This window comes from Lytechinus variegatus, chromosome 1, assembly GCF_018143015.1.
Source record: "Lytechinus variegatus isolate NC3 chromosome 1, Lvar_3.0, whole genome shotgun sequence".
In the NCBI taxonomy this organism is placed as follows: Eukaryota; Metazoa; Echinodermata; class Echinoidea; order Temnopleuroida; family Toxopneustidae; genus Lytechinus; species Lytechinus variegatus.
Window position 1 is genome coordinate 51,656,458 of NC_054740.1, and position 25,837 is coordinate 51,682,294.

The 25,837-nt window shown below is 36.0% G+C and overlaps 1 protein-coding gene across 2 annotated transcripts in view; it reads left to right on the top strand.

Moving 5' to 3' along the window:
- Positions 1 to 1,133: 1,133 nt before the first annotated feature.
- Positions 1,134 to 25,837, top strand: part of LOC121416153 (extracellular sulfatase Sulf-1-like) — a 90,746-nt gene continuing 66,042 nt past the window's right edge. Inside the window, exons 1-3 of one of the 2 annotated variants that reach the window (XM_041609632.1) lie at positions 1,134 to 1,416; positions 19,991 to 20,757; positions 21,420 to 21,662. In XM_041609632.1, coding sequence (XP_041465566.1) covers positions 20,535 to 20,757; positions 21,420 to 21,662 — 466 coding nt within the window. In that variant the 5' untranslated portion in view covers positions 1,134 to 1,416; positions 19,991 to 20,534. The remainder of the gene's footprint in view (positions 1,417 to 19,990; positions 20,758 to 21,419; positions 21,663 to 25,837) is intronic. The other variant, XR_005970106.1, reaches the window with a different exon arrangement.

Sequence of the window (25,837 nt, forward strand, 5' to 3'; positions counted from 1 at the left end):
ATTATGAACAAATCAAACAATTATGATCTTTAAAGGAATGATTTATATAGGATGAAAAATGAACTTTGGGGTAAAACAAAATAAACATTGAAATATGTTGATGAAAAAATAGCACACGTCACAGCAAAATAAAAGAGAGGAGAAAAGCAATGTGTAATTTGGTTTAGATCGCACGTTGTTTGTCCCTTTCACACATGCGGTGGGGTCACTCAATATGACTTGGGGACCGCATGACCGTTACCAAAATCGCGGGAAAAGGGGTCAATTTCACGTAACGTCCGCGGACAGAACACTCCTCGAAGTAGTGAAAATAGGGGTGCTCACCGTCCTCGATCTGATGGAAATAGGGGTCAGGAAAAAGGGGGGAGAACGATCACGGGAAGTAAAATCCGTCGCCGAGTCACCAGCAGCAGAGGGCTCGCTCATCATGCTCTGTATCGTTTTGTGGACAACTCTATTTATTTTACAAAGAATTCTACTTGTCTTATTTTTCAAGAAAAACAAAGTTCTATTGGATTATTGTATCAGTATGACATGGCTCTTGGTCATCTGTAAGGACTGAGCACTCTGACGCCTGTGCTCCAATTTCCTCTAGTGAGGAAAGGGCATAAATGCCCTGTCCTTGAAATATGGTAAATAGGGGTAAGTTTGCAAAATGGGCAAAAGTGTCCTTACAATCTTATAATTAGGGGTGTTTCAAGGTTCCATTTTACCGCAATTTTGTCCTTGTTTTGCGTGAAAACAGGGGGGTAAATTTCGCAAAATGTCCTTGAAATTGACTGCAATAGGGGGTTACGTGCATTTGTGGTAACGGTCATACGTGTCCCCCTCTGCGGGTGAGTGACCCCACCGTTGTTTGTCCCTTTCACACGCATGTGCCGTGGGGGCAATATTGCATCCAGAATTTGTAGAATTTTGATTAAGAATAAATTCGTAATCAATCGTATTTGGATAGCGTGCCTGGCAAATTGATTCATGCCCGAAGTACAAGCGAACTAATTAAAGGTGGTCATACATAATCATGAGAAAGGAAGTCGTGTGTACTCCGCGCATGCTTGCGGAAAATCTCACGATTGCGATTGGTCGTTTGTTCGTAAAAGTAAGGTATGAATATTCATATCATGTGAGGACGAGCAAGATTTGTACACAAAATGCCACACGTGATTGTGTACACACATGAAGCACTAATAGAACGAATCTGCCAGTAATTCAAGCGGCAGCGAGACATCGACAGAGATTGCAGGGAGCAGAGTCGGTACAGCATTTGCTGTGATCCTGGTAGAGTCGACAACGTTTGCAGAGCACACATTATTTTCAACAATTCTGGATTCATTACTATTGTACTGCCAAGTGGAATATTACAAAGTGTACTTCTCGTCGCAACGCTGAACTTTTCATTGCTGGGCAAAGATTTGGGTAAGCTAATACTGCAAATCGCATAACAAAAGGTCTTTTTATCACAGTAAATCTGCGGCGAGAGGGGGCGAGAGTGGAGTAGTCCTTGAAGTTGAAGTTGAAAATGAGCTCCATACAATTTTGCGAGATGGTATTTGTTTGATAAAGTGGCTACTATTTGCTGGGAGTGGGAGGTTTAGAAAAGGTTACTAATTATTCTGGTATTAAAGTCTGTGATCTTCTGACCAAGCCAACAATGCTCATCTAATGACCTGAAAATTTTGCGAATTTGATTTTGTGACTGCTAATAGTAATACTGGATTCTTTACAAAGCCAAAGAAGGGTTGGACCCCTTGTTGGAACCAAGACGGATGCAGACGGGTAAGTTTAGGCACCCTTTCTGCAGCGGTTTCCGGTCTGGTGATGTTCGGAGAAACGGCAATATCAATGTACTTGATATATAGGGAGATCATCAATATTTTTTTTAGATAACTTATTATAAGTGAAAGGGTAATTCAATTGTCATTTTTATACTGCTATCTCATATAAGACTAGTTGTAGGCAGACTATGCTTCTGATGGGTTGATTTCATGAGTATGGCCCAGGCCAGGCAGCAATCAACATTTTTTCTGTCTATGCCGTATTCCTTTTACATTGATTCTTCTTTGGAGATTTTCAGGAGCATTATAGCATCAACATAGCTTATATCATTCATTACCCCCCCATCATTAACATTCATTGTTATCGTATACTAGCAAATTATCACCATCACAACGTCCTCACCAACAAGCATCACCCGTCATCATCATTACTGCTGCCACCACCATCGAGTGCAATTCTACTGCAGATAAACCAATATCATTGCCAACCATTCCATTATAACCACAATACTCATTTATCATAAACATCACAATCACCATTATCACTTTCCCTCAATTCCCTGTCACCATGACCACTATTACTACTTCCACTATGAAAATTGCTTTTGCCATCATTCATCATCACCATCATATTAACGACTATCATCATCGTCACCATCATCATCATTATAACCAACATCATCATCTTCATCATTAGCATCATCATCAGCATCATCAACTTTATTATGATGATGATCATCATCATTATAACCAATTTCATCATCATCTTCATCATTGGCATCATCATCATCATCACAGTCATCATCATCATCACAGTCGTCATCATCATCACAATCATCATCATCACTATATATCCATCATAACCACCACAACTATGTTTCATCATTCATCATCACCATCTCCATCATTACCAATTTCATTATCACCCCCTCAGTCATGACCACCACTACCACCAACAGCAACATCAACAGCATTTACCACCACCACCACCACCATTATTACCATAATTGCCATAATCATTTGCTTTATTTCTCAGAAGTCTATTCATCCAGCCTGTATATTGTTGTTTCCTCTTTAATTATGAAATCCCTATCTTCAAATAATCCGTCACATTTACATGTACCTTTAGGCTGCCATTATAAATATAGCAATATACATTGCTGATTAGTTTGTGATTGCTCATTTGCTATTAAAGGGGAAGTTCACCCTGCCAAAAAGTTTATTGTAAAAATAGCAGAAAAAATAATAAAAGATATTGGCGAAGGTTTGAGAAAAATTCATCAAATGATTAAAAAGTTATTATAATTTCAATTATTTGATTTGTGACGTCATAGGCGAGCAGCATTTTTACATAGCGAATGGTAAAAAATCAATGAAATGTCATTTACTCAGAAAATTGAAAATAGTTTTCACTGTACCTTTTGTATATCAATAGACAAATCATTTTACACTCGATCATGAATAGAAAAAGTAAGTCATCAGGAACCATACAAAATTTGAAATTCATGCATTTTATATTACATAACACATGGGGCAGCTGCTCGTTTATGACGTCACAAATTCAAAACTTTGAACTCTAATAACTTTTTTACTCTTTAACAGATTTTCCTCAAACCTTCACCAATATTTTTTACTATTTTTTTCTGCTATTTTTACAACAAAGTTTTCTTCAGGGTGAACTTCCCCTTTAAAGCAAACCTCTAAACCCCTAACATAGTGTTTTATTCAATCTACTGCAGGATTTTTCACTCCTGTTAATACATACTGCACTATTAAAGTAAAGGAAATTATTTTTTTAAAAAGCCTAATTAAGTAAAATCATTGGTCTCATACTATCCCTCTAAAATTTCAGACTTGACCACTTTGAAATGTTATAATGCCAACCCACACTGCTATATCTGGACTATTATAGAACTAAGGGCGCATATTATTAACCTACATGTAAGTATTAATGCCATATTCATATTTCCATGTATAATTGCATGGCATGATAACCACTATTAAAACAAACATCAGAGGCGTGTTTGCTGAATGAGTTGCCGAGTTTGCATCATAATTCATAGATCCATACACCCAAATTCCCTGGATCATCGTCAAATTCAATTATGGTCTGGGGAGTCCCCAACGAGATGCCCTTACACATGACATTTGTTAAAACAACAACAGAATCAGACACGTAGGGTGTCGGCTGGGGAGAAGGAGGAAGAAAACAGTGACAAGATGAAGAAGAAAGATGAAAGGTGTTGTAGAGAAGAGGATGGAGAACTTTGAGAGAGGGAATTAAAGGGGTACAGAATAAGAAACATATGATGTTGGCTTGAGGGAAGCAACAGTTTTGAAGTAACAGAAAAAAAGGAAAATGTACATTTTCAGAGGTTTCATATTAAATTACTTGCCACTAAAAGCTTAAAGTACTGTTCTGATGTTCTAGCCCCCCCCCCCCCCCACTCCCAAAGGAGCTATATTGCATTATTGCATATGTACTTTATGAAGTTGGGTTAATTTTATATATTTCTTGCATTTGTATGGTGAATTTTCCTGTGGCCTCTGCTGTTTTGATAACTGGTGAGGGTACAAGAAAGAAATGAAAAATCAATCAGCCTGGGTCAGTGTGCGAGTGAAAATACATATTTGTATCATGTAGTAAGTTCCCTTTTGAGCGACAGGGTTATGCAGTATAGGCCTACATGTATGCTTGTGCAGTGTTATTTGCTTGATTCATCACCACCACCACCACCACCACCTTCATCATTATCACCACCACCACCATCACCACTTTTATTTCCCACCCCACTTGTGTATTTTCCCTTTTCTTTTCATCTTGTTCTTGTTTTATTATATACCTTCGATCTGTGTCATACTGGGCCTACGTGTCAACCATGAAATTTTAATTACATTTCAATGGTCATTCTCCATCAGCGGTCAAGAGCATTAAATCTATTACATTCTAAAGATAAATACCAGTTGTAATGATCTAAAAATGAGTTTGAACAGAATCCAATAAAATGACCACTCGAGAGTTTGTATACGATAAAAAGTATTTGCCAATTGGCTCTGGAAAAAATGTGTTACTAATACGCCTTTTTGTGTTAGTTAATATCAGAATTATCAATTTTCAGGTAGGATTTCATGATTTTACAAAGATACATGTAAGTTTACTGTTACATTAATGAACCAAATTTAGATCTATGATGATAAGATGGTGACAATTAACCTTGATTTGAATACTTTCTCATGAAATAATATTATTGTTTGCTGCAACCTTGTATTTTATGTAACATACTCTGCACTTAAAAGAAGATTCGCTTCATACAATATGCCAACCATAAGATTTTAATTAAGACATTTCAAGGGTCATACTCCATCAGTGGTCAAGAGCATTGCTTATTAGCATTATATGATACAATACAAACCTATTACCATGAGTTATTGACAATACAAATGTATACCATTAATCAAGACATGCAATCACACTAGATCTAGCAGAGTAAGGTTACATCTATTACATTTTAATCCCTTCTCCTGTACCAGCCTTGAGCCAGCTCATTGGAATTCGAGGGACAGGCATAAATGCATACTATTATTCCTATAATAGTTTATTACATTCTTTCAGTAGCCACATGAAAAATGGGCATGAATACTGCAATTGAAATTTGCCAAATACTTCCATTGAGGGTTGTAAATACAAACACAACTTAATTGTTGGCTGCCGTCAAATCAAGTCAGAAGCATGCTTTATTAAAATTCTGCTTTAGGCAGGCTTCGGCTTAAAGGTGCTGTTCAAACAAGAGGCAATGCTGTATGTAGTCTGGGATGGAGGGTGTGAGGTCATAATGAATTTTACTTGTGTATACACACAGAGTCAAAGACATGTAGATAGATCTATTGCAGTTTGCTTTGCAATGATGCGTTATGTCTCCTTTAATAGTTTATAATTGGACATTAAATTTCAGAGATACATTTGGTTGCTTTTGAATCCTAGATTATTAGAATATAGATTGAGATGTTTACTTTTTAGGGGCTATCAATACTTTTTTTTTGGTGTATACATCGTTGTAGGATCCCAAATTAATTAAAATAACAAAAAAAGTCTGATTTGTGTTTAGTTTATCTGTCCATTATATTTCAGTCAGGTATATGTCAAGAATTTCAAAACACAATGAAGAGCAAAATGCTAAATTTCCCCCCTCCACTGTTTTATCTTCAGGGTCAGATAGTCTGGATATCGAAGGAATAGGGCATTTTTTTAAAGCCTTTTGTTTTATTGATAACAGATCTATATGAGATGAATGACCCTCCTGCTCTCTTTGTGATATTTTGGAGTAACCATTCATACATTCTTCTTCTTCAATTATTCTTCATATATCGACGATATCCCTATATCACTACCTATTATTCATTCATTCCACCTCCCATCCCACAGCAACTCCATTGGTCTGCCCCAGAAAACTTAAGTTCATTAAGAGGTGAACAGCTCATTTTCCTTTGTATTTCTCTGATTGAAGATGACATTTAATACTTTGTTCATTCAGAAATTGTTACACTGGTGCTATTGTAATGATATTTGATTCAGATTTAGTTGATGCTTTATAAAAAAAAACTTGCAATAATCAATGTAGGCCTACCTACATTATAGTGCTATGATATTCCAATTACTTTGCAAAGTTTTTTCTTTCCTTTTATGAAGGAAGATGATTGTTTCCCCATAAGTTGTAATGATAAGTTGAAGTGTAGGATAAGTCTAATCTTAATTTTGCTCACAATAAGTCACTTTACAAGAGTACAATATAAGACACATTATACATGCACAGTATGTAATGAGGTAGGATGTAATATCAATTAGTTTTTTCAGAGAGCCTGATTTTTTTTATTTCAAAAATGCGTCCAGGCCAAACTATTACATCTTCCCAGAACAGGAGCTGTACGTAGCAGAGTAGAACAAGCTGCTTGTCGTTCAACGCATTCCGTTGGTTTCGCACCCTGGGGCGCATCATGTACCGAGATCTTATCTCCCTGATTGCACGAGCTGGAGGTCCCGTAGCGCAGGCCTCTAATTTGTAAGAGGAAAAAAATTGGGCTCTCCGGCCCAAGACACAAAGGGGGGTCATGCCGCTTGTATGCACTCGAGCATTTGTGTTGCTGTTTTTCTCTGTGCCAAGTTGCGGCCTAATTCAAAGTGACTGTTCATTATTTAGACTGTCTGGGTGGAAGTCATCATGCGTTTGAGCTTCATTAATTCCTTTGAAAGGCTTAGCTTGCCTATTCTGGCTTGTACAAATTCTTCTTTTCTTAATAATTCACTTACAAATATATAATGTACATGCCGATTTGTGGTGAGATACAAGTTTGCGGTAATAACCTTCATAGCTGTCGCTCACTGTACATGATGAATGTGTTAGTATTATGAACTTACAAGTCAACTATAAATATTTGGATTTGTTTGAACTTTAGAAGGAGGAAATTTATGAGTGATCTTTTTTGTCATTCCATAAATGATTTGTTGACTCAATTTTATAGATGAAAACTTATCAAGTGCCCATACTTGGCATGGATAATATTTGACTTGTTTTGGAGAATTTTAATTGAAGTTCGATTTTTTTTGGTAATATTGATTAGTTTAAAAGTTAAAAATTGTATCTCTCTACAATCGTTAATTCATTTAATTTGATAATAATTCTAATAGATTTATACATGTATATGCATGTATGTAGCTCATCTGTTTTGGCTTTGCCCAAGTATGTGATGATAAAGGAGGAGTGGAAAAGAATGTTTCTTGGCCTGTTACATAAAAGTTGGCTTTATCTTAACTTTGCCTTCTGTTACAAACTATACCATGGTAACAGTGCTCAATCAACATCAATGATTCCACTGAGGTTACCAATGGATAGCAAAGCTACGTGTAGGCCTACCATTTATGCAATGGGGCCTTGAACGGTCCATCATGAGAACCTTGCTGTAATCTTTTGAGTAAAACCTGTATGTTTCAAGCCTTTCATGATGTTTAACAACATGAATGTAGGCAAACATTATCTCCATTCATGAGATGCAATCCCAATTCATCTCAATTATCCATACATGTATGTCATTGCTTCAGAGTACCAAGCCAAGACTTGTGGGAGTCATTAATCACAGCTATGGCATAACCTAAATCTGAAAATTGACCTGCCAACGAGGGCTATAAACTTCACACCAGATCAATATACCGATCTCCATCAAAAACAGATTGACTTGTTAATGGTTGATTTAGATGGTGCAAAAGCTCGGATTTTATGGGATTCTAACAACTTTTCTCTCCTTTATTTAGCTCCTCAGGAGTAGAAATCCTTCCATTGTTGCTTTGGTTCCCACTGAAGTCTTAGAAACACCAGAGTTAAGCCTACTCACAGGGATAGAATTAGATATTGTACAAAGTTTACTGAACTTTATCTTCATTTACTTTTTTGCTCACTTTTTCTTGTGAGGCTTTGGTAAGAAGCCTGAGAGGAATATTTATGCCTGAGGAAGAAATTTTAGGTTTATACTTTTAAGTCAAGAAATATCAAGGCCAGAGTATTACTGGAAAAAAAGTCCCCATAATGTATTGAAATTTAAAAAACTGAATAAAAGGCCAAAATTCAAAAAAGTGAATAAAAGACCATCAAAGCACCATATAAAAATGCTAGCTATTGCGTTTTAATGTGTCAAGTGCATGGTGTAAACATTGGCAAAAAAAAGCAAGGAATCAAAGATTATTCAGAAAAAAATGATAAAAGATGCTTGTTTCTGGGTATAGAAGCCTTGCAAAATGCAAATCATTTTAGAGGAGCAGAAGGGGGGGGGGGGGTATAACAGAGAGGGAGATACAGACCGGTAGAAAGACAGACAGATAGACAGACAGAAAGACAGTCAGAAAGACAGATAGAAAGATAGATAGAAAGAAAGAAAGATAGATATATAGATAGATATATATAGATGGATAGATAGAGGAAAAAAGAGATAGATAGATGGATAGATAGATAGATAGAGGAAAAAAGAGATAGATAGATAGATGGATAGATAGAGGGAAAAAAGAGATATATAGATAGATGGATAGATAGATATATAGAGGAAAAAAGAGATAGATAGGTAGAAAAAGAGAGGAGCAATAAATTCATAAGAGACAAAAAGTGAGGAAGGAGAGAAGAATGGAAAATCAAGAAAAGGTGTGCTATCCAGTCACACTAAAATTCCAACAAAGGGGGTTCACAAAGAGAGCTGTTGGATACTGTAAATGTGACACCTATAGCACAGTTAATCCCTGCTGGTGAAGAAGCTGTGAAATAAAGTGCTACCCCCTTCAAGATGAGACCCTGCCCAGTCAGGCTCTGAAACTCGTGCTGGGAAAACGAATGAAGACATGAAATCAATACCTGTGTTCACACGCAAACATTTTGTTCTTTATCAAGCGGAATTCTACTTCTAAACAGTGAGCACAGCAACTTGGAAATTTTTAGAATGATGAACTTGATTACTGACACATTGTACCTGTATTTTTTTGTATGCATGAATCTTACACCAAAATTTGTTTTTGCCAACTTGAGAAAATGATCGATAGAGGCTTGTCAGATATAGCAACACTAGCGATGCAGATCTAATTTAACCTGTTGCAGATGTGGTCTGCAGAAAAATAAACATGCTTGAACATTGGAGGAATAGAGGTATCAACTTGTATTACACTCCCTTTTATGTTCTCTATAATCTAAATTGAAGGGATTTTAGTTAATAGGGACTGATTGAATTCTGGATTTAATTTTAATCCTCAAAATTAATTTTTACATCTTGAGGGAATTCAAATTTAAATCCTTTGAGATTTAAAAATGAATCTTTAGGATTAACTTAGTTTCAGAATTCAATTTGTCCCTAACTACAGTCCACCTGGATAAAACTGCCTTTAATTTAGAGTGTATATTAGAGAAAAAAAAACTGTCTGATGAATACCCCCCCCCTTTAAATTAACAAACGGATCATGTTTCAATGACTGTTTATAGTTTTCAGGCTGATAAGGAAGTTTAAATCTTGAAACATGTTCCGTTCTTTAAAATGTAAATGTTCTCTTCATCATTTTAGTCTTCAAGGAAATTTTGTGTTGTTCTTCTATTGGAATATTACTTGAAGATTGGTCCCCGTGTGAACTGTTATTTGTCAATAGTTGGACTGGCTTTTCTTGTTGTGAATAAAGCATTGCAAACGAATGATTTCATGGATGATTTATCTTGAGTTGGGTATCATCACTGTAGCCGTAGAAATGCCCCTTTTGTTGCCAAAGTAGATAAATAAATGGAACATCTTCAAGCTTTACTGAGTAGTTTGGCTTCCTTCAGGAGAGGGATTATCCATTCTTGGTAGAAGTGACTTTTTGGAAAGATAGCTGTCACATCAGACTGATGATAGCAGAAGTTACCAACTCTGACTATAAAGATGCAAATTTGTATTGTGCATGTATGAAGAGATATGTGATTGATATGTGATGGGAGCTTAAAGGAGAATTTAAACCCCAGGGAATCATATTTAATGAAAAGTGAGGAAAGAGAGAAACAATTAAAAGGTGTTCAGACTTCACTTCCTCCACAATTAAGACAAAATGAGGAAGTTATGAAATGGTATACAAATAGCGAATAGGCATGAGTGCAATGGTGCGAGATTTCGCATGAGGTGAAAGAAAGATGTTCTATTCAACGAGGCGTTAGCCGAGTTGAATAGAGCGTTTCTTTCTTTCACCTCATGCGAAATCTCGCACCATTGCACGAATAAGAATATTCGCTATTTGTGTTGTACAACGCCTCGGAATCTAGCGAAAATATGAAAAAAGAAGAGTTTTTCCCGCCAGTAATCTATGAAAAAGGAGCAAAAATATTGAAAGCGAAAAGCAAAATCCCACAAGCCGGGCCCACAAGCGCACATGATCTTGGACAGCATTGCGCATTTAGCCAGCGGGTTGTACGCGCATTGTCATCTTATTCAGTGAAATAGCATTGTGACGTCACCTCCTAAAGCCGTGCAATGGTACATTTTGGACGGTACATTTTGGATGGTACGTCTTGTGTGCAACGGTACGAATGTGTGACATTCAGCCTCCCATTTGATCGCGTACAACAAGCTAAGTAGGCGTTGTACAATATATACTTGCTTATATAGCACTTAGATATTGCTTTATCAGAAGTTTCTAATCGATCTACAGTAATGCAGCATTCATAAAGTACTCTGAAAGTCTAAATATTCTCAATATACTTTCTATGACCCTTACCCTTCAATGGATCCTGTGTGAGGGGGTTCATTGGTCCTATCAAACTCAAATCTGAGTACCCCCCCCCCCTCTTCCCTAGGGGTCTAGAATCAGCAGGTCCATGCCCAGATTTCTGGTGCTGTTGTTGTTTTTGTTGCTGTTATTGTGGACCAAGGCTGTTATGACCTTATTGAAGGTCCCGAGTACCAATCACATTCTAGTAAAGTCTTGCAACTCATTTTTGTCTCTGTTGCACAATTGTGTTTGAATACCAATAATTATTTAATTATTAAAATAATTTGGTGATTCTGTCATTTAAAAATCCCACTTTCAAAGGACAAAAGATATATTGATCTTAATTGTGCCATTGTAAAAGTTTCCAGAAAAGAATTTGACCAACACATTTATTTTGGAAACATTGTCTGTTATAATCTGGTTATTTTTATTCTTCAGAAATTGTATTTGCCCATTGTCCGTACAGTATTTAACATTCATGAATTATCATGGGTCCTTGTGACCTGTATATATTTCAATGGAATTATCATAATTTGTCAACAAGGAGAGGTGCTTTTACACATTCCAAATTGCAAAATATATACCTGGTATTTTCAGAATTGGTATTCCACTGTTCAGGAAGTAATTTGCCAAATTTGCAAAAAGTTCTTGTAATATCCCACCCCCCAAAAAAAATAAATATTGAAAATTGTAATAATCTTCATGAAGTACTGTATTTACAAGATAATAAGAACTTTTATTTCATTGAAGACTGTACACTCTACATAGTAGGCTACATGTAAATGTCAAATCCAGATCGGCAGTGAATAGTGACCCTCAAAATTTTGAATTTATTTTAAATCTTAAGGATTAACTTAAAATTAAATCTCAAAAGATTTAAATTCAAATCTTTTAGATTTGTATTCAAATCCACAAGGTTTAAATCTTAATCTAATATTCGGCTGGTCTCTATTCACAGCCGATCTGGATTTAATTCTAATCCTTGATATTTAGAGTGTAGCACATTGAAAATACATTCATATTGCACAGAAATGAAAATGCCTCTGCCTCCTCAAACTTTCTTTTGAAGTGTACTAAATTTTAGGGTCACAAACAAGTTTTCTTCATCTATGGAAGGTGTAAAGCTGTCTTCGGAGTCATTGATTATTGAAGCTGAGAAAATGAGGGTAATAGCTTCAGTGAAAAGAACAAATGTCCTTCATGTTACGCTATCTGCATTTGAAAACCCAGCACCTTATTGTGTTTGCCAGCAAGAATCTTATTTGTTGAATGTTTCACTTCATAGGTTTCTCCCCATTATCATGCTCCATTATAACATCAAACAACCTCCTCTGATCTTATTGACATGATTTAGTTAATGTACCCAAAACACAACATTTACGAACAATATTCCTTCTTGTATAAATTATCCCTTGTGGAGACTTCAGAACTTGTCGCGATGAGACAATATGATCAAAGTAATTCCGGATCAGCAGGCGACTTTTTTTTCAGTTGATCAATAGCGAGGAGATCAGCTCCAAAAAGAGTGAATTTTTCAATTAGTCCTAGACCTGTGTTAAATGGACTGGAATTTGAATTTTAGGCTGCTAACCATGAAATTCATATTCCTTCTCTAATTCATAACCCTCTGTTTACTTTTTAGTGTGAAGATGAATTATGCATTTGTTGTTTGTGAATCCAAACATTTGTTGATTGTTATATATATATTCATCTATATTTGCACTTGCAACTCTGAGTTTTCCTCCAGTGGAAGAAAATAAATGTTATTTGTTATTTACTTTTTCCAGAATACAACTCAGGAATGTTTTCATAACAGTTTCTTTCAGACACCATAATAAAAGTTGTATAATCTAAAAGTAATTATATAGGCCTAACCCAATCACTTCAATCATTTCAATTCATGAATCACCTTATTTCCATCCAACTGGTTGTACGTATGTGAAGTTCACCCCCTTATTTTCCTTGTAAATTTTATTGACTTTCATTCGACCCAAATGAATTTTTGTAATGTGTTGAGATTTGACATGTGAGGGCCAATTGATATGCCTCAATAGACCTACCCTTAATAGGAATTGACCGTGAAACTTGTAAAAGAAAATGCGGCAGCTGTGGAAGTATTGATATGTTTACCAGATTTCCTTGAAATTTCACCTTCTGAGTTTAGAAACTTATCAAAATATTGAATCTTAACCGGTTGCTCTCATGGGTGAAAAATTAAGGTGGCAAATATCACGCATGATTGAATTTATAGGACTACCTCAAAGGGTCCCAATAAATATTCAACATAAATCAAATGGAGCAAAATCTACACTTTCTTATTTCAAGAGTAAGATTATCAAAATATAAACAGTTGCTCCCATTGTGAAAAATGTGAATATCCAATGTCATTCATGATAGTTTATGGGTCTAATAATCTAATTACATTTCAATTTTAATCTTGATTTCTTTGCCTGTTACTCCAAATAACCCACATACATGTATATCTTCAGCTTTAGATTTACTGTGGTGCCCATGGGTGAAAAAAAAACACACCAGTGTTGAAGATCTATAATGAATTTATCGGGTTATTAATCAAAATTTATACATTTTGCCTGTAAGTCAGTAACCCTCCCCCAATAGATGCATATATCTTCACCTACCAATTTGTTTAAGGATTATGAAGCAATTGACCTTAAACTGGTGCACTTATGGATGAAACACATTTGTTGAACATCATTCATAATGAATCCAAAGAATTCAAATGATCTGTGTAGATTAATCTGTTCCATGACATTGGTAATTTTGTAATTAACTATAAAACAATAATTTGCTGTTAAAAATGAAATTGTTCCACTCCATTGAAAAGTAAAGAAGAATTTATTCTTCAATATTTATAGATTGTAGGGGAAGATAGACAGGATAAATGGTGATGTATTAGACCTTATCCACTCATTCAGAAATTTAGAAAAACGCCTAGTATTTTCTGATCAGAAATTATTCACCAGTCACAAAATACCAAGTGTAAAATAACTGCAAAATGGAAGGTAATTTTAAAATCTAAATTGAAGCAAACTTTTACATGGATTTTTTTTAAATTGTGCCCCCCACAAAAAATTGAAAAAATATAATGTAACATGTATTCAAATTTCAAATTGAAATTGGTATTCATTTCCAACAGTGAGAAAAAAATCATAAAAACAATTATAAACTGAGATGTATATTTTGCCATGAGTAAACATGATAAAATATGAAAGCAAATTATCATACATGATAATTATCTGAATAGAAGTGAACACAACTAATCTTTAGGAAAATTATGAGAGGAAGATGAGGCAAGGATGAGGAATCTGTCCTTTTCTAAATGCAAATTCTGTTTTTGCCCTCATCTAGTTCAGTGAAGTGCGAATGTGCCAAATTTGGTATTTAAATTAGAGTCCTACATCATCTGCACGAGTTCTACTGAGTTAGGATCATTTGTCTGATTGGTATAAAATAAAATGTGAACACACCGGATGAATGCTTATGCACTATCTATACCTGCTGTTTACTTGGTTTATTACTTAAAATGCAAGAAAAAGTAAAGCTAATAGAAGACTATTTTTGAAACAGACATCTGCATAGAAGGTTGCACTTATATCGTAGGGAGCCTGTTTGTCTTGCATCCCCTATCATGACTGAGTGATGATGGTACTTTTTGGAAGTGATGACTTCTGAGAATGATAAATATCATTTGTCTTTTCTTTGAAGTATCTTGATCTTCCATTGTTTTGACTTATAAGGTGAGGTTGTGAAGTCACAAAGTTTGAGGAGAAATGGAGATCATTGTTTGCTTCCAAAGCAAACCAATCAAATGCCACTATGATCTTGTCTGAAATGAAAGGTTTTATACATGGTCTCTCCTGAATGGATGTTTTTTTTGAAACATTGATAGCTTCTGCTGGAAATGAATTGAATCTAATGAAAAATGAATAGATTGTGATAGAGTTTATTGATTATTTTTTAAAATAGAAATTCCTTATCAAATTTGATTAGTTTGTTTTATCAAACCAAGGAAAATCAGAGGGAGGGTCTGAAGGGGATGTGAGAAGGGATTGAGATGGATATGAGGAGTAGGAGGTCATTCTCATTACGCTTTCTAAAACTAGTTTACTGGAAACCGATTCAGGAAACCAGTTTGGAAGATGGCTTTGCTAGCGTTCCCACTTGATCACACGAAAGTGGTTTTCAAAATGACTACACGTAAAGCGATCCTGTTGCTATGGAAACACTCGCAGTTGGGTGACATGTTTTGCACGAAATTTGAAACTGCAGCTTAGGTGTTCTACACCTTTCGTGTGGAGTAGCACGCTCAAAATGTGCGAATATAGCTTCCTGAAGAACGGTTGTGTCCTCACGTTAAAACCAGTTTAACATGGCAAAGGGATCTTTAAAACTACATAGCAAGGTGGTTTTCTGAACCGGTTGGAAGATTGCTTCCAAGATCGCTTTGACCGTTCTTACTACACATTAGACTAGTTTCCAGGAAACTAGTTTTAGGAAGATGGTGAGAATGGTGTCTAGTACCCCTTTCATAGTGAGAGCAGAAGTGGAGTTAGTCCGGAGTCCAGGAGGAGTAACACCACTTTGGAGGGCAATATGAAAATTCTGAGATTAGTTCGATCTGGATTCAAAGCGGAGTACTCAACCCACTTCGAGAAGAGGGTTACAAATGGAGTTACTCCGCACCGGAAATGCGGTATGTGCTTATCGCTGTGATCTCGCCACACGTATGGTGCGAACTCGCTTGGAAACCATGGCAACGACTGCGGATACACTGCTGCGGTGCTTGCCAATATGAAAGGGCGTTTAAAGTCAGTCCGCAGTACAAGCGTATAAACTCAATCCGGAGTTATTCCGGAGTAACTCCACTTCGCCTTCAGTATGAAAACGGTATAGGAGAAGGGGAAGAGGAGGAGGAGGAGATGGGAGAGGAGGAGAAAGAAGAAGCAGAAGAAGGAGAAGGCAGGAGGACAAGGGGGAGGAGGGGGAAATGTGCAGTAGAAAGAGGTGGTTGGAGGGTCATCTTCGGCAGTAGGAAAGGAGAAAGGGGAGGAGAAGCTAGCTTAGGCCAGGCTACCAAGAGATACAAAAATATTCTTGAGGGCAAAGGAATGTACCTAGCATTAAAATACTATCATTGATTTATTGATCAGATTTCTATTCATGAACAGACATCAGCTATACCAAGGAAACAGCAACAGTCTAGTTGTGTCTCACCTAATTTCACTTGACTTTGGAACATATTTTGATTGTTTATAACAGGTGGATTTATCTCCCTTTCCCTCTGCCATTGACACTCTTGACTTTTGCCTTGTTTCTCTCCTGTTTTAATATTCATCATATTTGATAAGTTTGTACACTTTGTTAGGGTCAAGTTCTTGCTTTTAGATAGCTTTCTTGGTAATGATTGTTTTGACAAGACAAACCTGATATTGCCAGGCCATTTGTCAGACTTTGGAAGTAATCCGCCAACAGGTGGAAGTGGTAGTTGTGCCCTGTCTTTGCTCCAAAAAAGTTTGTGGGAGGGATTGTCAATTTTGGAAGGATATCTGCTTGATTTGTGTCTGTGACCCTTGCAAAGGTTTGCATACCTTTGCAATGAAGGATGACCCTAATGTACTTGAACCATATTCTGTACTTTGTGCTCGGGCTAGGATTATTTTCCTTCAATTTCTGATGCTGTATTTGTCTCTTTCTATGAATATCTACAATGAGGTTGCTCACATGCCTATTTCTCTTTTTTTCTTGCCTTTTCCTTTGGTGATCTGAAGATTACTTTTGTGAGAATCGTCCCAGTCCTAATTTCTCTGAAGAAGTTGGTAAGGGTTGTGATGGGGGATTTCGTTTAAGATGTGACAATTGATATTAAGGATTGGGGGTAAGTATGAAGTACCTTTGTGGTAATTGAATTTACCACCACAGAAAATATCAGCTTACATTTGTGACATCTATACAAATTGTCCCTAAAAATATAAACCATGACTCTTTCACTTTCTCTCAATAGAGAAAAATGTCTGTATGTCTGTTTTAATACCCTTTTCATATTGCGCTTTTCACCAGCGAAGGGGAAAGTGTCCAGTATGAAAGCAAAACAGGAGACTTCACCGGTGAAGTTCGCTGGCGAACTTCTCCACCTCTAGAGGTGGAGAACTTCGCTGGTGAAAGTGTCCAGTATGAAAGCAAACCGGAGAACTTCTCTTCTTGAATGACGTCAGAAGTTAATTTTTTTTCTCTCCCGAAGTCCCCTGTACTGAGATTCCGCGCACGATAAGTTGCAAGCTCAGCTGAATGCTATGGCCAAGTAGATACCCTCAAACATATTTTTTTTTTACTGACAATATTTATTAAAAAGCACTTTTTACATGCACAAAATGTGCTAAAATATAAAAATAAGGTGATATTGTTTGTTTTTCTCGTAATACTTCCAAAATATGTTGTAATTAATTTTTTTGATACCTTTTTGTAATAGGTAAGAAGTAATGTTTACAATTTTCTTTCGTGTTGTTCTGCAATCGCCCGTTGACTTTCACCGGGGAAGAAATGTCACTGCGAAATGGTACATTTTTTTCTTCTCCGGTGAAGTGAGGAATGCGAGAGCAGCATGAAAGGGGTATAAATGCCGATGTTTCCTCATCCTTTTATCTAGCCTTCTTTTTTTATTGCTTCTTTCCCATTTCCCTCCTCCGCTTTCCCATTTTTGTCTCACCTGCGAAGCAAAGTGAGACTATAGGCGCCGCTTTTCCGACGGCGGCGGCGGTGGCGGCGTCAACATCAAATCTTAACCTGAGGTTAAGTTTTTGAAATGACATCATAACTTAGAAAGTATATGGACCTAGTTCATGAAACTTGGCCATAAGGTTAATCAAGTATTACTGAACATCCTATTAGAGTTTCATGTCACATGACCAAGGTCAAAGGTCATTTAGGGTCAATGAACTTAGACCATGTTGGAGGAATCAACATCGAAATCTTAACCTGTGGTTAAGTTTTTGAAATGTCATCATAACTTAGAAAATATATGGACCTAGTTCATGAAACTTGGACATAAGGTTAATCAAGTATCACTGAACATCCTGCATGAGTTTCACGTCACATGACCAAGGTCAAAGGTCATTTAGGGTCAATGAACTTTGGCTGAACTGGGGATATCTGTTGAATTCCCATCATAACTTTGAAAGTTTATGGATCTGATTCATGAAACTTGGACATAATAGTCATCAAGCATCACTGAAAATTTTGTGCAAGTTTCAGGTCTCATGATTAAGGTCAAAGGTCATTTAGGGTCAATGAACTTTGGCCGAATCAGGGGTATCTGTTGAATTACCATCATAACTTTGATAGTTTATTGGTCTAGTTCATTAAACTTGGACATTAGAGTAATCAAGTATCACTGAACATCCTGTGCACGTTTCAGGTCACATGACCAAGGTCAAAGGTCAATGAACTTTGGCCGAATTGGGTGTATCTGTTGAATTACCATCATAACTTTGAAAGTTTATGGATCTGATTCATGAAACTTGTACATAAGAGTAATCAAGTATCACTGAATATCCTGTTTGAGTTTCAGGTCACATGATCAAGGTCAAAGGTCATGTAAGGTCAATGAACTTTGGCCATGTTGGGGTTTTTTTGTGAATCTCTGTAAGTTTATTGGTCTAGTTCATAAAAAGTGGACATAAGAGTAACCATGTATCACTGAACATCTTGTGCGAGTTAGAGTAGTATTCAAAGTCAGCACTGCTGCTATATTGAACCGCGTGATGCAGGTGAGACGGCCAGAGGCATTCCACTTGTTCTTTTCTACTTTCTTCCCCTCTCCCTTTTTTCATTCCCTTTCTCTTTTTACTGTCTCCCTTTCCACATTATCCTTCTTATTGCACCTAATTTACTCTGCTTTTATCCATATTCCAAAGTTTGATTTGCTTTTTTCGGAGGTACTGATTGGATTGTCTTTCCTTATTTTTTTTTTTTTTGGGGGGGGGTTGGGCTACATGTAGACCGCATGCCACCCCTCCACAATTTTTGGAATGCCCCCCCATAAAACAGCTTTAACCATCAAATTGCACTGAAGGTTACTCTCTCTCCTGATTTTGTCGCAACCCATTCAATGGAGAGATAAGGTCCAAATAAAAGGGGAAAGATGAGCAAGTTCTCCAAGACCATTCAGAAAATTAATGAAGAATAAATATTTCTCATTTTCACATGAGGAGGGCCGATGGGGGGGTGAATGCAGTCACTTCATAGGGTCTGTTAACCTCTGGATTCATCATGCTGCATATCCCTGTGGTCTTGCAAGGGGGAGGGGAGAGATGTAGGGGGGGGGTGGGAGGGATGGAGGAGGAATCCCCCTCCCCTGTAAACCACAGGGTTCATCTTTTGCTGCACCTCCCTGCTTTCTTGCAGGTTAACATGCTGACAAATTTATGACACTCACCAAGATACCTTTCTGATAAACTATGGTGTTATGAATATGATGGAAAACTGAGGTATTAAATTGACCATTGTCCTTTTCAACACAAATCATGGTTTGAAGGAAAGAGAAAAATATTATTTGAATTATCAGAGTAGCAAAATTTTGAAGTCGTTCAAGAGGATTTACACCCTTAATTTGCTCGTTAAAAATAAATTTCATGAGCAGTGAGGAGGCGAAAGTCTGGATATGAATTACTTGATGATTAATGGAAAGTTTATGGCCTGTATCTGTCTGGATTTAGAACATATGAAAACAAATGGATTTTTCTTGAATCGCTGCATCTGTTCCAAAGAATATGCACAGTGTAATGTAATTCTTGTGTTTCAATTTAGTATATATATAAGCACTGATATTGTTATTAATATAACACCATCCATCTTAATGTATGCAACAAAGGAAGCTCTTTGAAAATGTATCTTTTTTATTCTAATTCTAAAATCTTTTTGTTATTTCCTTTTTATCTTGCAGATTCTTAAATGTTCCTGCTGTTGATAGTGAAGTGGAATACTAGGAATGACACGGCAACATCGAAACCCTAATCATTGTGGTGATGGTTGCAAGTTCCTGGATTGATTACTTGGCTTGGAACATTTTGTTCAAAACTTCTTGCAAGAACTGATTGATGGTCGAAATTATGTTTATCAATTGAACAATGGAAAGCCTACAGGATGATCATCAATTGCATAAAATTGTCTTTTTAAGAACAGCATGATGATGACCTGATATCTTGACAGCAAATCCTGCAATATCCTAATCAGCATCAGATTTGCTTCATTTATTGATTAACGTGTAAACTACTAGTGGTGTACTAATGATTAATTGTAGAAAAGTGATTGATTCTATTGGAATTAAATGTGAAGGAAGTAGCACAGATCTGCAATGATTGTTGACTGAGTGATAATCACCTTCCTTTCACACCCTTGGTAGTACAGTACAACTGAGCTGTCTCAACTCAAGAAAGCATCAGCAGTGTTACCAAGCATTTTTGACTGCACAAACTCTTTTTAAGAACATGGAAGTGAACAATATTATGTGGCTACTAGCTGCCTTCCTATGCCTCATGACCTCTCAAGTGGAAAGTAGGTCAAAGTCAAAGGGCAGGGATAGGTCAGAGGTCAAAGACGGGTCAAGATCAAGAGGACATCAAAGGCTGAGCTTCCTTCCGCCCGTCTCTGGGTCTTCGAAGAAACCCAACATCATCCTGATCCTCACCGATGATCAGGATGTTGTATTAGGTAAGCACACATCATCTTCTGATTCTGGAGATGTCAATTTTACAGTGACATCCTTGTTTTTTTTTCTAGTTTGACACTTAACGATGTTCTGGGAATACAAAGGTGCCACACTTCTTCCTGGTGATGCTTTAATGGGAATTAAATTGTCTTCTGCGATCTATGACAACAAAGAGTTTCCAAGTTTTATCATATCCTGCTAATTTAATGACATTGCACTTTAGAAAGCCATTTTAGCATCAAGGTGACATGCAGTTGTCAGTAGATGAAGAAATAAATTGGTGATCCGGAAGCCAGTTGGCACCTAATATCATGATCATAAAGTTTACCAAGGTTTTGTCATATCCTACTGAAGTTAGCTGTGAGAGACACTAAAGACAACCCTGGTTTACTAAGGAAATTTACCTTCAACTTAAGCTATATCACTTAAAGTTTGAGCTTTCTGTACCCCAACCTCATTCAAATTCAACCTTCTTTTTTTACCAATTTGAAGTTGGACCTAAAACCTCTAAAGATTAGGAATCTTTTGAAATCTAAGGATGTAAAATGTCAGTTTTGAGTTGTGTGATGCATTAGATAATTAGAAAACCAAAGCTTTAAATAAATCTAACATTATAGTCTTGATGATTTTGTGATCATGATGAATATTCTTTGACATCATTCAGGTTCTATGACAGCTATGAACAAGACTCGTTTTCACCTTGGTAGCAGAGGGGCGGAGTTCACCAATGCCTTTGTGACCACGCCCATGTGCTGCCCCTCTCGGAGTAGCATCTTGACCGGTCAGTACGTCCACAACCATCAGGTGTTCTCAAACATAGGGGAGTACTGTGGCTCAGACGAATGGAGGATGGGGCCGGAGATGGCTAACTTTGGAACTTACTTGCAAGGGGCCAATTATAGAACAGGTTAGTTGGGTTTGGGAGGGAAAGTGTAGTGTAAACACTCAATATGGATATTGTAAGAAAAGTTTGACTCAGTGGCATATGTTCAGTTGTGGACAGATTGTTGAGCAACTTCATTCACTGAAACAGAATATTCTACTAGAGATTTTAAAGAGAGATAAGACAGATAGATACAGTTAGACAGATACATGCATATAGAAAGAGGGTTTGTAAAGTCTAAAGAAAGAGAGAAAGAATGAAAGATAGAAAGAAAAAAAGAGAGACCAAAGGAAGGAAGGAAGGAAGGAAGGAAGGAAAAGAAGATAAAGGATACTAAAGAAATTGTAAGGAAGGAAATGAGAAAGGGGAAATGAATGAAAGACAAAATGATAAATAGAAAGAATGAAAAATCAGAGAAATGGAGACAAGATTGATTAAATAAGTAAGGAAGCAAGATAGTAGGAGAAGGATGGAGGGAGAAGAAAAAAGACGAGAGAAAGATAAATAGAAAAAAAGAAATTAATGATGAAAAAGCAAAGAAAATATAAGGATTTTTTTTATTTAAAAAAAAATTACAAACAAAGAAGGATCAAAGTAAAAAACTCATTTAAAAAATTATGCTTATTCAAATAAAACAAAATTTCAAACTTGTTGGTTTACTTTTTGTATGATGTGCATGGACAACTTGATTCATAGGATAACTTTTTGTGAAGCTTACCACTCTTCCTCCCTTCCCAAACTTACAAATCTATTGATTTCACATTCAAGACCAGGAGAAAGAATACCATTCTGTTCAGATTGCTTGAATAAGGAGGAATGCAGAGGGGTTCGGAGTGATTGATTGCGAAGCTGATAGGCTATTGTGTGACATTTAAATTCCAATCAATCAACCATTATACACTCGCAAGAAGGCAGCAATTGAGAAAATCTTGTCTGTAAAAATTTGGAAATACATGTATTTCTTTCATTTCATTGATGTCATTGTAACGTTATGATGATTGCCTGGTATACTCCTTGTTATTGATAAGATTTGGTGAAAAGGAAGCACTCTTTCAAAAAAGTATTATCAGTATCTCAAAAATGATTAATTTGTGACCTACTCCCTTTTGCCTCTAGAGGTAAGGGGAGAAGTTGAATGTGAGTTCAAAGTCAATAAAGTAATATTTGAAACATATCTTACTGAAGTAATTTCTCTCTATACACTTAATGTACAGTATGGTTTTCTAAACATCACATAAAATAGCTTCCTCCTAAAACAAAATGTCATAACTTTTCAACAACACTTTAAAAAATATTGGGTAAAAATGCACCATGAGGGTAATTATGTGTCCAACTAACATTAGGCATTTCTTTTGGGCATTTTTATTTATCCAGTGTGATGAAAATGTTGCCCATTCTTAAGTCATTGCTGCTTATTTTATAAAACATCCTTGTTGGATAATATATGCTTCTGCATTGGGTAAAAATACTGCCTCAAATTGGTTGGACACATAATTACCCTCGTGCTGGTGAAAGTTTTACCCAATATTTTTTACAGTGAACATTTTACCACTTATCGTTTGCCTATTCATGTATAACTTATCAGATCAGTATCTTTTTCACAAAGTAGTTAGCAAATAAGTGTAGGAACAAAGCTAACAAACTAAATTTACTTGGCTGTAAACCTTGTTGTTGAACTATTTGGTAATTTCTGTGTTATGTTTAAATGTATTGTCTATGTTCTCAATTTACATGTACTTTGCAGCCCAGATAAAGCTTTGTTTAAGGGTCAACAGTGTGAAATTATAATGGAGTATCATATAACATTCTGATCTAACAAAAGTGAAGCAACCATTTAATCTCTTTTCAACCTCCGTCTCTGTGAAAATGTCAAATATTGAAATCTAGATATCTGCATTTATCACACTCTCTCAGTGATAATTTGATTTTCCTTTAAAGAAAGGGTACTGTGAGCACTTTTCTTACAAATTGAATGATTGTATATCACAAAGCTGCAGGCCTTAATGTAATCTTGTGCAATTGTTAACACATTCCTTGCTTGAGAATAGCTAGTTTTATATCAAAAGGAAAATAAAATAGATATTGATTGGGCAGCCAATCAAAATGCATTTTCATGCATACTAAAATCACAATATCTTATTATCCTGTAAACAAATTTTCATTTCATATCTATCACATCATAACTTTAGAACGTGCACATTCATGATTCATATAATCTAGTAATGAATTTAAATAGTGCATTTTAGGGCATGTGGAGCCCCTCAACTGTCTACAGTCTACTGTAAACTATACAATCACTTTAGTTTTTTTGCTGAAACTCCATCTCTCTTTTTATTTTTTCCTAAGTGCTTAGAGACATGTTTTGTGATAAGTGCTATACAAATAATGTTGATTATTTTTATTATTATTATTATTATCATTAGGGGATTTACCACAGCTAAAAATAGGCTTTATAGATTCTAGAAATTTCTTAGTAATTTCTTTAATTGATATATATGAAGTTATATGCATTTCATTTCTTTCAAAATTTTCTGTGTAATTGCTCATGTTTTGCATACCATTCAAGATGAAATAGTCCTCTAAGTAGGCTTTAAAAGAATTTTTAAAAAGTAGAACAGAGCACTTTCTTGAACTCTTTATAGAAGTCTTGGCTTTTGGGCAAGATGTTGAAAGTAGGCTTGGTCAATGACTGACTATCACTTACATTTGTTACAGTGGCCTGTTAGTATGTGCGCGGTCAGGTGCGTGACTGGAAGCTATCGCTTACAGTCTGGTATGAAATGGATCCTTCATTTCCATCTAAGCCTGATTGACATTAAAATGGTTCAAGTTTATCAGGGAATTTCAGGATATAGTGAATAGGGATTTGCCAGGCAGATCATTATGGAAGAACTACTACGAAAATACATGTGCTAGTGGATATATGGGGAATGAATAAATTGATTAAAGTGCATGTGATTTTACCCTTTAGAACTTGAAAGTACATCAATAGTTTTGAAAATAAAGTTATGCCTGTATAGGTTATATCGAATCTTTCTATCCATCATCAAATATGTCTATGATAAAATATTAATAATGTAGCAAGAATATTAGTTTTGATAAAAAAGTAATACAAAGTTTGAGGTTTATCCCCCTGGAAGTGATACTGCTTTGAGAAATAAAAGCAAAGACGGCTTGGCTAACCCCAAAATAAATTAATGAAAAATAAAGAACAAAATGAAATATCAAACTAATATGTGAATTAAAAAATGAGAAAATCATGAAAATTAGAAGATTTAAATTAAAAAGAAAGATAAAAAATTGCCTTCAGAGGAATTTTATCTCTGTAAATTCAAAAGACCTGTACACTATCTTGTCAAGATATGTTAAATCATTTGATTATAATTCTAAGAATGTTGTATGACTCTGGACTTTTGGCTGACTCCATACATAATAAAGAGTACAATAAATTGTGATTGACAGGTATTTCCCCTCAATGCAATAAAGCCCCATCATTATTCATTGTGACACATCAATGGGATTACTTCGTATGATCAACTTCTTCATTAACAGCTTAGATTCAAAGCCTTGAACTAATGACCATCAGCAAGGTGAGAGCATATAATTACATCCATTACAAATGACCAGTATGTGAGGGTAAAGACGTCATGATCTTGTTCATTGATTAGAGGAGTGTAGAAAGACAGATGAGTCACCTTGTGGAGGGCAGGAAGCTTCCCTGTTTCATGAAAGTCCGAAGCTACTCTCTTAATAGGGTGAATGGTGGCATATGATTGGCTGAGACTGAGAGCATCTTTGACATCTGAAGTTTCACATGGGCTTTTTTATTAGAAGTTTTGTGATACAGGGTCTTATTTCACAACGTGGATATTGTCTTTAGATATGATGCCTTATTCATGAAACTTTTCTTCATGCTACTCTTATGGTGAATGGTGGAATATGATTGGCTGAGATCATCTTTGATGTGGAAGTTTAACATGTTTGAAAAGTTTTATGATACAGTTTAGAAACTGCCTTTTAGACACCCTGTTTTGTGAAACTTGTTGCATGCTAGTCTGATGGTAGATGTTGATGTATGATTGGCTGAGAGCGTCTTTGTCTTAGAAGGTCCCTGATTTATAACTTGATTAATTGCTGTCTTTCTCTGCAACAAATGGGAATCAAGGCCTATCAAATGATTTCTTAAAAAACTGGGAGTG